This window comes from Hylaeus volcanicus, chromosome 5, assembly GCF_026283585.1.
Source record: "Hylaeus volcanicus isolate JK05 chromosome 5, UHH_iyHylVolc1.0_haploid, whole genome shotgun sequence".
Lineage (NCBI taxonomy): Eukaryota > Metazoa > Arthropoda > Insecta > Hymenoptera > Colletidae > Hylaeus > Hylaeus volcanicus.
The window spans coordinates 14259926-14273718 of NC_071980.1; the positions used below are offsets into that span (position 1 = coordinate 14259926).

General features: G+C 36.7%; 1 protein-coding gene across 1 annotated transcript; it reads left to right on the forward strand.

Moving 5' to 3' along the window:
- The first annotated feature begins 6418 nt into the window (after positions 1-6418).
- On the forward strand, positions 6419-6969 carry LOC128877325 (uncharacterized). Its single transcript, XM_054124529.1, has 2 exons — positions 6419-6604; positions 6697-6969. The coding sequence occupies exons 1-2, from the start codon at positions 6419-6421 to the stop codon at positions 6967-6969; spliced, it is 459 nt and encodes a 152-aa protein (XP_053980504.1).
- The last annotated feature ends 6824 nt before the right edge of the window (positions 6970-13793 follow it).

The window sequence follows — 13793 nt, forward strand, 5'->3', positions numbered from 1 at the left end:
CTCTCTCTCTCTCTCTCTCTCTCTCTCTCTCTCTCTCTCTCTCTCTAATATGTTGTATTTAAATTTAAATTTTTTTCCAAGAAATTCTTTTATTTCGCTCTTTTTACTGGCAATCTATAACCAATAGGTTTCATGCAATAACATAGTTATGAGCAATATATAGGATGATCCAAAAACGTTGGAAGTCCTTGAAAGAGGTGGTTCCGGGGCGGATGGGGTGGTGGTTTGAAACAATTTTTCCTTAGCGAAAATGGTGTTCGAGGCTTCGTTAAAGGGATATTCCAGAAACAGAAACTCGCGCTCTGATTGGTCGGGGGTTTCTCTCAATATCTCTTTAACGAAGCCTCGAACAACATTTTCGCTATGAAAAAATTGTTTCAAATCACCCCCCGAAACACCCCATTCAAGGACATCCAACATTTTTGGGACACCCTGTATACTTGCAAATGAGATTATCAAGAATGCTGGAAGGTTATCCAAATATGGAATTAATCGGGATCGGAATCGGAATTAATTAATGAACCAAGAAAAAAAAAATATGAATTTTACAATAACAATAGTTATAAACAAGATGAAAAATTAACAAATTTTTGCAAATGTGATCATCGCGAAAACCTGTACGGCAGCAAAATGTAAAGGATGTCATCGATTTCAAGTGAAACATACGTGAATTAGTATGCTTTTTGTGATAAAAAGTGATATAAAGTGGTAAAAAACAAAATAATGACAAATGTTTTGTTATGGGACCAAATGGCAAATGCTCTTTCAGATGCAAGAAATTTCAATCTGATTGGTCCATCCGTCTCGGAGTAAGAAGCAAGACAAAATGTTTCTTTTACGCGACCAACTGGAAGAAATATTCGACATGATGGAAGAGGTTTCACTCCGATTCATCAAGCCATCTCGACGTAATCGTCAAGCATACCTAAAAATCACGGTTTTTGGGTAAAAAAATGGGTAAAAAATGCCAATTCGCAAAAAGTCTTGACAGCAGAATCACCGGGGGAACATGTTCTACAAGATGCAACAGGTTCCATTCCGATTGGTCAAGCCATCTCGGCGTAATCGGTGAACATACCTTAAAAAAAAAAAAATACATGTCGAATAGAGTAACCTCCTCCTTTTCGAAGTCGGTTACAAGTCAAACGAACTTACCTGTAAGTGAAGTTCGATTGTAATTATATGTCAGTCTCGTTCTCGGGATTACAATCCTGATATTTACTGGTACAAGTTTAGAGATAGATATTTTTGAACCTTTTGTTGTATTTAAACTCTTTTCTTTTAACAAAATAAACATTTCTTGAACAATTTACTTATCTCCTAAAACTAAAGAAACAAAATTTCCAGTGTCCGAATCCACTGGTCTTTGATAAAATTTTGCAAAAACCTTCGATTGCTGAGACCAGCTTGCAGTTTTGTGAATAAGACCTACATCTATTCCTTTTAATTTAGCTGTCGACGTGGACGCATGTCTAGTACTATGAGCTGTGTATTGTGTAGCAATACCTGCTTGTCTGAGACAATCCTTCACCCATCTGCTTATTGTTTGAGACGTCGCATGATGGTGAGGTTTCTTAATTGTTAAAAATAAAGCCTTCTCATTTTGTCTTAACTTTTTGGTTATCTCTAAATAATATGTTAAACATCTCGCAACACAGACCTTTGGTCTGTTTTCAAAAAATGGTAGAAAGAAATTCGGTTGAGATGCCCCTAGAGGTTTTAATAAGATCTGTCACATTTATTCGAATTCCCGTTTGTAATACTTCAATTATATCTAGTTTAATTAGCGCTGGCGTTTGAACTCTGTGAGCTGTTGCTAATGCCAATAACAAGACTAATTTGTGTGTTAATTGTTTCAAATCTAGGGTCTCAAGTGGATCTAGTAATTCTGCCCACTTTAAAGCTACTTCGACGTCCCAAATCGTGTTATATTTAGGCTTCGTTGGTCTCAATTTGAATACACCTTTGAAAAACCGACCAATCACCGGATCGTTAGTTAAATCTTCTTTAGTAATAAGTGAGATCGCAGCTCTTTCACTATTTAGCGTTCCATACGAGGCACCCGTGTTAAAACGATCCGTAAAAAACTGTAATACAGCCTCTGTATTGGAGTCAAACGGGTCTAACTTTGATGTTTGACAGTAATCCCACCAGTTCTTTAGCCCCGAATTGTACTGACGTATCGTTGACTCAGCTAGTGAAGAGATGATAATATTAACTGTATCATCTGGTAAATTTTTCTTCTTATATGCTAGCCACATAATCACCAATGTGAAGCTGCCCCCACCTATATGAAAAACTCAAAATTTTCTTTTTCCATACGTTTGCTCATCGTTTGCTCAAGTGAACTTTTCGTTTGACCCTCTTTAGTTCAAAAGATATAAGCGATTCAAATTAGGTAGGGCCAGCTTCACACTAGCTCCACCTTTTTGAGAAACTTAAAATATTCTTTTTGCATACGCTTGCTCATCGTTTGCTCAGGAATGATCAATTGGAATTTTTGTTTGCCCCTCATTAGTTCAAAATATACAGGCGATTCAAAATTTTGCGAAGTGTGATGCTGGCCCCACCTAATTTGAATCGCCTGTATCTTTTTAACTAAAGAGGGGCAAACGAAAATTTCACTTAAGCAAACGTGAGCAAACGATGAGCAAACGTATAGAAAAAGAAAATTTTGAGTTTTTCCTATAGGTGGGGCCAGCTTCACACGGGTCACATAATCTCCCGGCAACCAGGGAAAGTTGGTGTGCTAATGGATGTCTCACAGACCTGCAGGGAGACAATAACAAGGGCGGAGACGGGGGAAAAACTAGTGGGTCGTCATCAAGCATCTCTATGAACATTGGAAAGCAAGGTTGTGATAGCCAATGTGGCCATCCACAATCCCACATGCTTTCTCATCTTTTATTTTCCTTAAAGTTTTGAGAATCACAGAAAAAGGTGGAAACGCATAAAACTGCAGCTTCTCCCAATTAACAGTGAATGCATCTACGATCCAGGCTTCTGGATCTCGTCTCCAAGAACAGAATTTTCCCACTTTAGCATTAATACTTGAGGCGAATAAATCCACTTCCGGTAACCTCCAACGATTCACGATATCGTTAAAAACAAAATCCGCAAGTTCCCATTCCATATCAATATTCGTTTTCCGTGATTCTCTGTCTGCCTCTATATTCACTTTTGACGCTATATACTCCGCATCCAACCAAATGTTTCTTATTTCACACCACTGCCAGATATTCCTGGCTAACCGATTTAATTCCGGGTACTAAATACCGCCCAAACGGCGAATGTACGCTAAAGCTGTCATGTTATCGACTCTAATCAAAGTTTCACAATGAGAGCAGCTTGAGGCAAAAGAACGAAGAGCATAAAACGCTGCTATCAACTCTAGGTGATTTATGTGTAACTTTCGTTGTGGTTCAGTCCAAAATCCATTCGCGTGATTTTCTTCACAGCTCGCGCCCCAATCTGTGAGGGATGCACCCGAAAAAATTTCTTTTTCATATTTCATTTGTCTAATTTTTAAAAAGGCCGAAGGAATTGTATTTTTCCACCATAACAAATCTGCACGTGCGCTGTTTGATAGACTCATATATTGTTCAAAATCTTGGTCATTAATAAGTAAAGTCAAAAATTTTTCTCTTTCAAGAATTTTTGTATACAAGATACCATACGGAACTGCCGGACACGCTGCTATTAATAACCCTATTAAACTTGCCACTTCTCTAATATTCCAAGATTCATTAGCTAAGCATAAATCAATTTTTTGTATTATATGTGCTTTCTTTTCTTGTGGTAACTTAATACACATTTTTTCAGAATTAATTAGCATGCCTAAAAATTTACATAGCTTCCTTGGTTTATGTTAGAATGTTCGAATTACGCGCTATTCTCTGAAATTCGTGGACCTTGTTTTGTTCAACCGATCGTCTTGCATTTTTAGCGAGCGAGGCTCACAGAGCGTTGCTTCCCGCGTATTCTCATGTACGGCATGTGTGCGATTATTCCCATCGTGTGTATATCAATAAACCTTTTTTTTTACTAAAGAAAAACTAACAGGTTATGGGCCCAGAAGACCCAGAGAAGTGAAAAAGCTAGGTAAAGCGTGAAAATAAAACGTGCGAAGTGACCGGTGGGAAAAGTGAGGTTATCCACGTGTTCTATAAAGGGAATCAAAAATAAATATAGGAAAAGTAGATCAGATGCAGAAACTAAATTCCACGAATTACGATACATGGAAAATCCAGATGAAAAGAATTACTTCGATACAACGGGTTATGGGGATACGTAGACGGAAGCATCTTACGACCCCAAGAAGACAATCAGGCTTGGACTATAAACGATGAAAAAGCTTTGGATTCAATTATTCTCAGCGTACAACCCGACCAATACAACTACGTAAAAAGGGCGGAAACTTCTGCAGATGCATGGCAAGTATTAAAAGAAAAATATGAATCCAAAAGTCCAATGAGGCAATGCGTTTTATTCAAGCAGTTATATCGTTTAAAGAAAGCGTCAAATCAAAGTATGACAGAGTTCATAAATGAATTTATGAACATCGCGGAGCAGCTCGAGGAATGTGAGCTAAAATTGCCAGAAAATTTATTGACTATATGGTTATTGAACTCATTACCTCATGAATATGAAACTTTGTGTATAGCAATTGAATCCAGAGAGCAAATGCCATCTTTGGAAGAACTGAAAAATAAAATACTCGAAGAGGAGTCAAGACGTGCTGAAAATGCAAAGGAACACGAAGAAGGCGCAGAAAAAGCATTGCTGTCAAGTAGAAGCAAATCATATAAGAAAGGGATGCAGAGAAACACTACACAAAATGAATAAGGAAAGAGGTTTGATTTCTAGTGTTTTACATGTGGTAAAGTAGGACATATTGCTAAAAATTGCAAATCAAAACCAAAAGTAGGAAATAAGAGAACGACACAAGATGCATTTACTGCCACTGCATTAAGCACAACCACTCGACGAGCAGGTGTTTGGTGCTTGGATAGTGGAGCGAGCACACATATGTGCTACGATGAGAAGAAATTCAATAATTTGGACAATAATGAGAAAACAAGAATTTATACAGCGGCAGAAGATAAAATTAATTCGCAGGGCCAGGGAGAAATAAATATAAATATAAAAACTCCCAAAAAAAATAAAAGTATTAAATTGCAGCAAGCAATGTATGTCCCAGAATTTAAGAGTAATTTATTATCTGTGTCTAGTATTACAGGAAATGGATATTCTGTGGCATTTTATAAAAATCATGCAGTCGTAAGACGCAAAGATGAATCAGTAGTTATGAAAGCGACGACGGAAGATGGCTTGTATGTGATTAAAGAACATCAAGTGCAATCGGCTATGATTTCTCAACAGTGCAATAAAAGCCTAATGAAATGGCATCAAAGAATGGGCCATTTGAATTTTGAGGATGTAAGAAAACTCAAAAGGAAAGAGATCGTAGATGGATTGAGAGATGGGTTCAAAAGTGAAAATCCAGTATGTGAAGTGTGCATGAAGGCAAAAATACATCAGCAACCTTTCAAGCAATCAAGAAGGAGAGAAAACGATGTATTAGGTTTAATACATTCTGATATTTATGGACCATTTAAAACCTGTTCGCTAGGGGGAGCGAAATACTTTGCAACTTTCATTGATGACAAAAGTAGATACATTGAGGTAGCAATCTTGAAGAAAAAGTCTGACATCTTTGAGGCATTTAAAGAGTATAAAGCTCATGTTGAAAAACAAACAGGTTGTCAAATAAAGAAGATTCGAAGTGACAATGCCAGAGAATACTTATCTCGCGATTTTAGTGAGTTTTTAAAACAAGAAGGAATTCAAAGAGAGTTGAGTGTTGAATACACACCGCAACAAAACGGCGTGGCCTAGCGCGCAAATCAGACGCTAGTAGAAATGGCACGTTGCATGTTGTTACAATCTAATTTACCTTACGAGTTGTGGGTTGAACCGGTGTGCGCAGCCGCATATATTAGGAATAGATATCCAACCAAGGCGTTAAACGATGTCACTCCTTTTGAAGTATGGGCAAAAAGAAAACCGTACGTTGGACATTTTAGAACATTTGGAAGGCGAACTATCGCACTAAATAAAAATTTCAGAGGAAACAAGTTCGCAGCAAGAGGCGAAGAATATATCTTAGTAGGATACTCTCAGGAAGCGAAAGCTTATAGACTGTGGAAGAAGGGAACATACCAAATAGTAAAACGAAGAGATGTACGTTTCCTAGAAGACATTCCAGAATCAGCGAATTTCGAAAAGGAGAAGCAACCAGAATCTGAAATGGAATGTTTAACCTATGATATAATCAAGAATTCGAAAGAGCCCATGCATGAGGGTCAGGAAAGGGAAGAAGAGCTGCACGAAACAACGAACGAAGACGATTATTAAGATGAATCTGAGGAAGATTCACAGGAAGAAGAAGAAGAAACAGCCGGAGAAGAACAGGAAGTTCACGAAATGTTGGAATCTACTCCACAAAAACGAGGTCGCGGACGACCAAATTTGGAAAGAACTGGACGGCGTGGTAGACCGCGTAAATTATATCATACCGCTAATGTCGCAAAATGTCAGGAATGTAAAGTACCGAAAACGGTTGAGGAGGCAATGCAATCGTCAGAAAAATCGTTGTGACTGGAAGCTATGAGGTCTGAGTTCAATACGCTAAAGGGCAACAATACGTGGAGTTTGGTAAGTAGACCATTGAATAAAAAGGTCACAAAGAATAAGTGGGTTTACAGGATAAAGCGAAATCAGGATGGAAATATTGAAAAATTTAAAGCCAGGCTAGTTGCACGCGGAGACCAACAATTACCAGGGCAGCATTATGACGAGACATTTGCGCCTGTAGCAAGGTTTGAGATGTTAAGAGCGTTGTTAGCTATAAGTGCCGAAAATGAAATGTTCGTTCACCATATGGATATAGTTTCCGCGTACACATAGGCTGATTTGTCCGATGAGATATACATGGAACAGCCAACATTATTTGAAAGAAAAGGACGAGAAGATAAAGTATGTAAGTTACAGAAATCATTATACAGATTAAAACAGGCGGGTCGCGAATGGTATAATAAATTAAATGAATATATAATAAGTATTAACTTTGTTAAGTCTGAAATAAATCCGTGCGTATATGTAGATAACTCAAATAGAAGTGATGTTATAATAATAATTTACGTAGATGACTTACTAATAGCCTCTGCCAATTTTAAAAGATTAAAAATTGTAAAGGAATTACTAAAGAAACAATTTACTATGAATGATTTAGGGCCAGTATCAAATATTTTGGGTATTCGGGTTGACAGACAAGGTGAAAAAGGAAAGATAAAGTTAAATCAAAGTTTGTACATAGAAGACTTACTTGAGCGATTTAATATGAAAAATTGTAAAACCGCGAATACACCCCTAGAAGCTAATGTAAATCAACAGACAAAAGATTTGAAAATGGCAACAGATTCGGAAATTAACGAAATGAAAGAAAAACCATATCGGCAATTAGTTGGTAGTTTATTGTATTTAGCGAATACAACCAGGCCAGATATAATGTTTGCGACAAATTTTCTATGTCGTTTTTGCGAAAATCCAAGAATTATGCACTGGAAAATGGCAAAACATGTGTTAAGATATTTACGAGGGACACTCGATTATAGTATTAAGTATGAAAAGACAAATAAGTTATTACAAGCATATGTAGATTCCGATTGGGGTGGAGATCTTGAGGATAGACATTCCAGTTCAGGATTTGTAACATTTTTGGGTGGAGCACCGATAAGTTGGGCAACAAAAAAGCAAAAATGTGTCGCGCTTTCCACCATGGAATCGGAATACATAGCTCTCTCGGAAGTAACGAAAGAAATCGTATATTTACGAGAATTGTTGAGACACATGAAACAGTCCAAATTTATATCCAAAGAGACACAAGTATTTTGTGATAATCAAAGCGCAATGTCGCTATGTACAAATAATATATATCATGCTAGAAGCAAACATATCGATATACGATTTCATTTTTCTAGAGAGGCCCAGGAAAAAGGGCATATTAAAGTAGAATATAAACCTACGTGTGATATGGCAGCTGATATACTGACAAAATCACTGCCAAGACTGAAACATGTAAAATGCGTTGAAATGTTGAAACTATATAATTAAGAGTTTAGAGTTTAGTTGTAAAACATGTTCCTTGCGAATTAAAATTGTTCTAAACCGGCCCACAAATTAGGGGGAGTGTTAGAATGTTCGAATTACGCGCTATTCTCTGAAATTCGTGGACCTTGTTTTGTTCAACCGATCGTCTTGCGTTTTTAGCGAGCGAGGCTCACAGAGCGTTGCTTCCCGCGTATTCTCATGTACGGCATGTGCGCGATTATTCCTATCGTGTGTATATCAATAAACCTTTTTTTTACTGAAGAAAAACTAACAGTTTACTCATGCTTTTTTCCTCATTAACTATAAATCCTAAAGACACTAACAATTCTTTTGTCCTTTGGACATTATATAGACAGTCTTCATAGGTTGAAGCTATGCAAAGAATATCGTCTAAATAAACAGTAGATAAAAAACACTGTTTTCGCAAATATTTCATTACCGGTCTCATTAACTTAGTAAAAACGAACGGGCTTGTAGACAATCCAAACGTGAGGCATGTAAATTCATAAACTTTACCTTCAAAAAGGAATCGTAAGAATTGTCTACTTTCTTTACTAACATTAACTAGAAAATAAGCATCCTTAAGATCCATAGAGCACATAAAACAATCTTGTGAGATTAATTTTATCGCGGTGCGTAAATCCTCTAATTTAAAGTGACACGTGTTTATGAATTTATTTAGGTTTTTTAAGTTTAAAATGAATCGTTTTGACCCATTCGGTTTTAAAATTAAAAAATAAGGTGAGAAGAATTGATTTTAGACCGAATCACACTGGCGAACAGCTCCACACAATTTTAATTTTATAATTTCTATCTTTAAATTATTACGCTCCTCTTGTGATAAATTCTTACTTTAAAAAATACTTTTTTGATATATCGGTTTTTAAAAAGAAATTTTATAACCTTTGACATACTCTAATACCGACTTGTCTGTAGTTATTGATAACCAGGTTTCATAGAAATGCCTTAAACGTCCCGCCGGTTTTACCTCTAAAACTATTCTTGTTGTTTCGGTTGATTTTTTGGTTGAGTCACTTGTTTTGGACTGACTCGATTCTCCGAGAACTTGGGGCCCGCTTGTGCTGCCCTGTATCTCTGATACGACGTTCTCCCTCTCGGAGCAGGAGTTTTCCAGTTTAACGAACGAACACTGGACTTATAAGGCATTCTTCTCACTGCAGATGATGAACCAGCTGATCTCTGAGTAATGATTTCTTTTCCTAGTTTTTCAGTCGCTTTTGCGGTCTTGATAACCTCTCCAACCTTATCTCCATAAAGGAAATCATCTGGTGATGCCTTCTGTAGCAGGTCTTTGACTTGCTTGGACAGGGTAGATGCGATGTACGCCTTCCTAGCCGAAGAAATTTGGTAATGCAGCTGAGTAAGAAACTTCGCTGTATCTGCCATCAATTCTACTAATTTCAATCGGTCCACTGGTTTTGCATCGTCTTGCAGGATCATCGTAAGGGCCTGACCCAACGCTGAAAGCCCTGAGCCAGCCAAATTTTGTTCTTGTATAAACAAATTATCTCGTTTAATGCCTGTTTCATTTAGGATAGCTGCAATCTCACTATTGAGAATCGGAGCTTCCAAAGAAATATTGCCTTTTCTCGAGTATTTCTTTAACACCGCTGTTTTCGTCTCTTTTGATAACCCTCCTTTGATCCACTTTGTCCATCTAACTACCAAATCGGGATGAAGATCAACCTGATTTTGCATGTCACTGTCTGGGTCTTCACCCAACAATTGTCTCGTTACTTCATCAAGATATTTTTCTTGAGAAGTAATCTCGGACATAACCTCGACCAGTGACTCTACGGAGATAGATTCATCCGATAATTTCGCTATCTCAGATTCCACAAAGACAGAAGGATCTTTAATCAAGATCATTTTATCATTTTTATCTCTGCATGGAGTAAGCGTTTGCTCATTAGACGGACAATTTTCATCTGTAAAAGGGGACCACCAATTTATCAATGCACTGGATATTATTGCCTCCTTCGTGCAAAATTTACCAGCCAATAAAAGGCGCAAAACGTAACTCACTCGTGTCGAGTATACGTAGCCCATGAATAAAGCAAACCTTCACTGTAACATAAAAGTTCATATACCTATTAAGGATGTTCTCTGTTTATTTAATATCGCATCAGCTTGTAAGCCATTAACGACCACTCATAATATAATTAAAATAAACACGGAATGACTTATAGTTAGACTAAGTAATTCTTACATCAAACAATAATTATAAATACTATAATATTTACCATTAAACGTATATTTGAGAAGTAGTATCTTCTTTATTCTTGTTTATATTTTTCTGGATATTTTTGTCCTTCTTAAGTAAGATATCATTTTTAATATGCATTTCTTGTCATTTAAGCTGGTCTTCAGGGTGGTTGGTTAGTTTCGTATTTCTCGTATAATATTATACATTAGATATTTAGCATTAAACATATATTTGAGAAGTAGTATCTTGAGTTGTAGTATCTTCTTTATACTTGTTTGTATTTCACTGGATATTTTTGTCCTTAAGTAAGATATAATTTTTAATATACACTTCTTGTCATTTAAGCTGGTCTTCAGGGTGGTTGGTTGGTTTCGTATTTCTCGTATAATATTATACATTAGACATTCTTCTAGCATATGTTCTACTCTGACTTCTTGATTACAGTTTGTACTGTATAAAGATTCTTCTTTAGTCATTAGATGGCTATGAGTAGACTGCGGATCCTTATGCAAAATAAAATCTTCGCGAACGTGCCTACGAAAATTGAATCTAAATAGGAATTTATTTTATTCTGTAAATATTATAACATGAACTTTACTTTCGATCTTTTTTATATTCTTGCATATTGTTTGTATTTTGTAGTTTCTTGCACATTTAAATTTCCTATAAATACATAAAGATCCGCAGTCTAGTTATGAGTTAGTTTTATGTGACGTGTTCATATTCCAGTTATTAGAATTTCTTCTTATTCTTTGTTGTTACGACTAGAGCGATTAAAAGAGTCATGGTTACTCTCGCCATTTGCCCGTTGATTGCAGCAACAATTAAAGAGTTGAACACGCCCACGCCTGGCCGGTTCCCTGTGCGAATCGTCGGTTTCAATATCCACTTTTGCCGGCCCCCCGCGAAACATCGTCCCAGCGTGACGTAACACGTACGTTATCTAGCCCGTCACCTACTTCCTATCGGGCAGAGACAGGCCGACATCTCTTTTGCTCTCTTGCCTTTCAATGCACACACGTGGCGCAGCCGTGAATCGTTTTATCGCCAGCGGTGGAACGCCGCCTGCCGTCGTAACTTCAATTCAATCGGCGTGCACGCGGCCGCGGAATGATATACGTAATGCATTCCGCGCTCGCATGTGCCTGCATGCAGCTGGCACGAAAAGAGCGCACCGTTGTACCTCCCGGCTTTATCTCGGCTTTGTCCTCGACACGTTCGTTAGCTTAACGGTTTTGTTCGCCCCACTTTGCCCTTTCTCCTCGTTTTTCCTTACGGGATCGCACCCATCCCCCTCCGCGAATACGATTTACCCGCTGGAAATGGAAAGACGAATTACGTTGTTTTTGCAAAAGTACGCTCACGCGCTGCGGAAAAATATGGGCTTCCTTCCACCTCTTCTAGAATTACCAAACGTCCTTCTTTTTTGTTTCAAAGAGCCAGCATTTTTTTTAAGCTTTGTCTCTTCCCGTCCGTTTTTAATTAGGATAGGACGCTATGTATCCTTATTCGATATAGTGATGATGTGGAGAGTCACGACTAGACTGCGGATCTTTATGCATTTATAGGAAATTTGAATGTGCAAGAAACTACAAAATGCAAGCAACATGCAAGATTATAAAAAAGATTGAAAGTAAAGCTCACGTTATAATATTTGCAGAATAAAATAAATTTCTATTTAGGTTCAATCTTTGTAAACACGTTCCCGAAGATTTTATTTTGCATAAAGATCCGCAGTCTACTAATATGAAATGTCTAGTGATCAAAATGTATTTCAAGAAAAGAAACTTTTCAAACGAACTGACCGGCCAGTCATCGTCAAAGTCTCCTTCCGACGATACGCGATTCGACAAGGTCAATCGTCCCGTCCTTAATCACGAGCAAATCGCCGGACGTGGCCGATAGTACGGATATTGTTTGACGATTTGTCATCGACGTTTGACGTTTATTGGACTCCAGACTTTGGACTTAGAATTAATTTAAAGAAAAACTGTTAAACATATGATCTACATTGCACATTTCTATATATAACAGTTTTTCTTTAAATTAATTTAGATTTCCTTTACATATATATATCCATATACATATACATATATGAATTGTTATATATAGAAATGTGCAATTTAGATCATCTGTTCATTTAGATTTCTTTTATATATATTATATATGTGAATTTGTATTGGATTTTACAATGCCCAATATTTATACTATTCATGTGCCTGACCGATTTTTGGTTATTTTTCATTCAGGTCGCATGGAACGTATGCGCCCACGCAACCACGATTGACCCCATCGTGACCGCAATATCGTTTTCCATACAAACCGCAGTTTTAGAGAATTTACATTGTTGTTACAATATCCACTGTGTGTTTTTCGTTTAAGAATTATTCTTTAAAGTCGATTCACTACATGTAACCACAATCAGTCTAATGGCATGGTTGGTGATATGAACGATTATAAATTTTTTAATTTTTTAAATACAATTTGGTAAAAATATTTTAAAAACTTTCACTGAAAAAACTTTTGAACTAATTCACTGTGCCAATTTTTAATATTTGTATTAAGAAAAATTTGTATTTGCTTGTGATAGAATCGATAGAATTAATTCTATGTACATTATGTAATTGGTAGTCCTGAATTTACTCTAATCTAACTCTAAGAAGAATGTACTCTAATAATTGTACAATTTATCCTATCGATTCTATGAAACAAAATACAATTTAGTTTTTATCAGAATATCCAACTATTAGTCTAATAATGCTAATCATATCTTAAGATCATGCACAAGTAATAAAGATGAAAATTTATCATACACCTTTTTAATTTTATACTTATCACTGAAATATATATCCTGGGAAAACTGACAACCGTAAAATTTATATACAATTCATCCTACCGAGCTTACCAGAGCAAATCAATTTGTTTCGTTATTCAAATGTTGGAATAATTTATTTTGTTGCAACTTTTAAATTTGTTATCCATGGTTCTAATCCCAATCAACCCATCAGATTACAAATAATCCCAACATTCAGTATATTATTTTTCCTTGAACTTGATGGAGTTTTCAAATCTGTCCTCTTCCATCTCCTGTTGTCTACCTTCGTTTCTGTTTCAGTTCCATCCCTTTTCACGCCCTTGTGAAAATGTAGGAGGGCTGAGAACATGTGGGCGGATTAGCGAGAGAGATGTAGAGATTTTTCGTGTTTGAAGAATAACAGGGACTAGGTATCTTTTTTCTCTTTTGTTTTTCGCCTACGGTTTGTTGTTTTGCGACCTCCGCGTTCCGATCGTATCGATTTCACTTTCTGATCCAGGGTTGAGTGACTATGCGAATGGCGTCGCGTGAAATTTATTTAACGCTTTAACTCCTTCGTGTCTACTGTATCATTTTTTA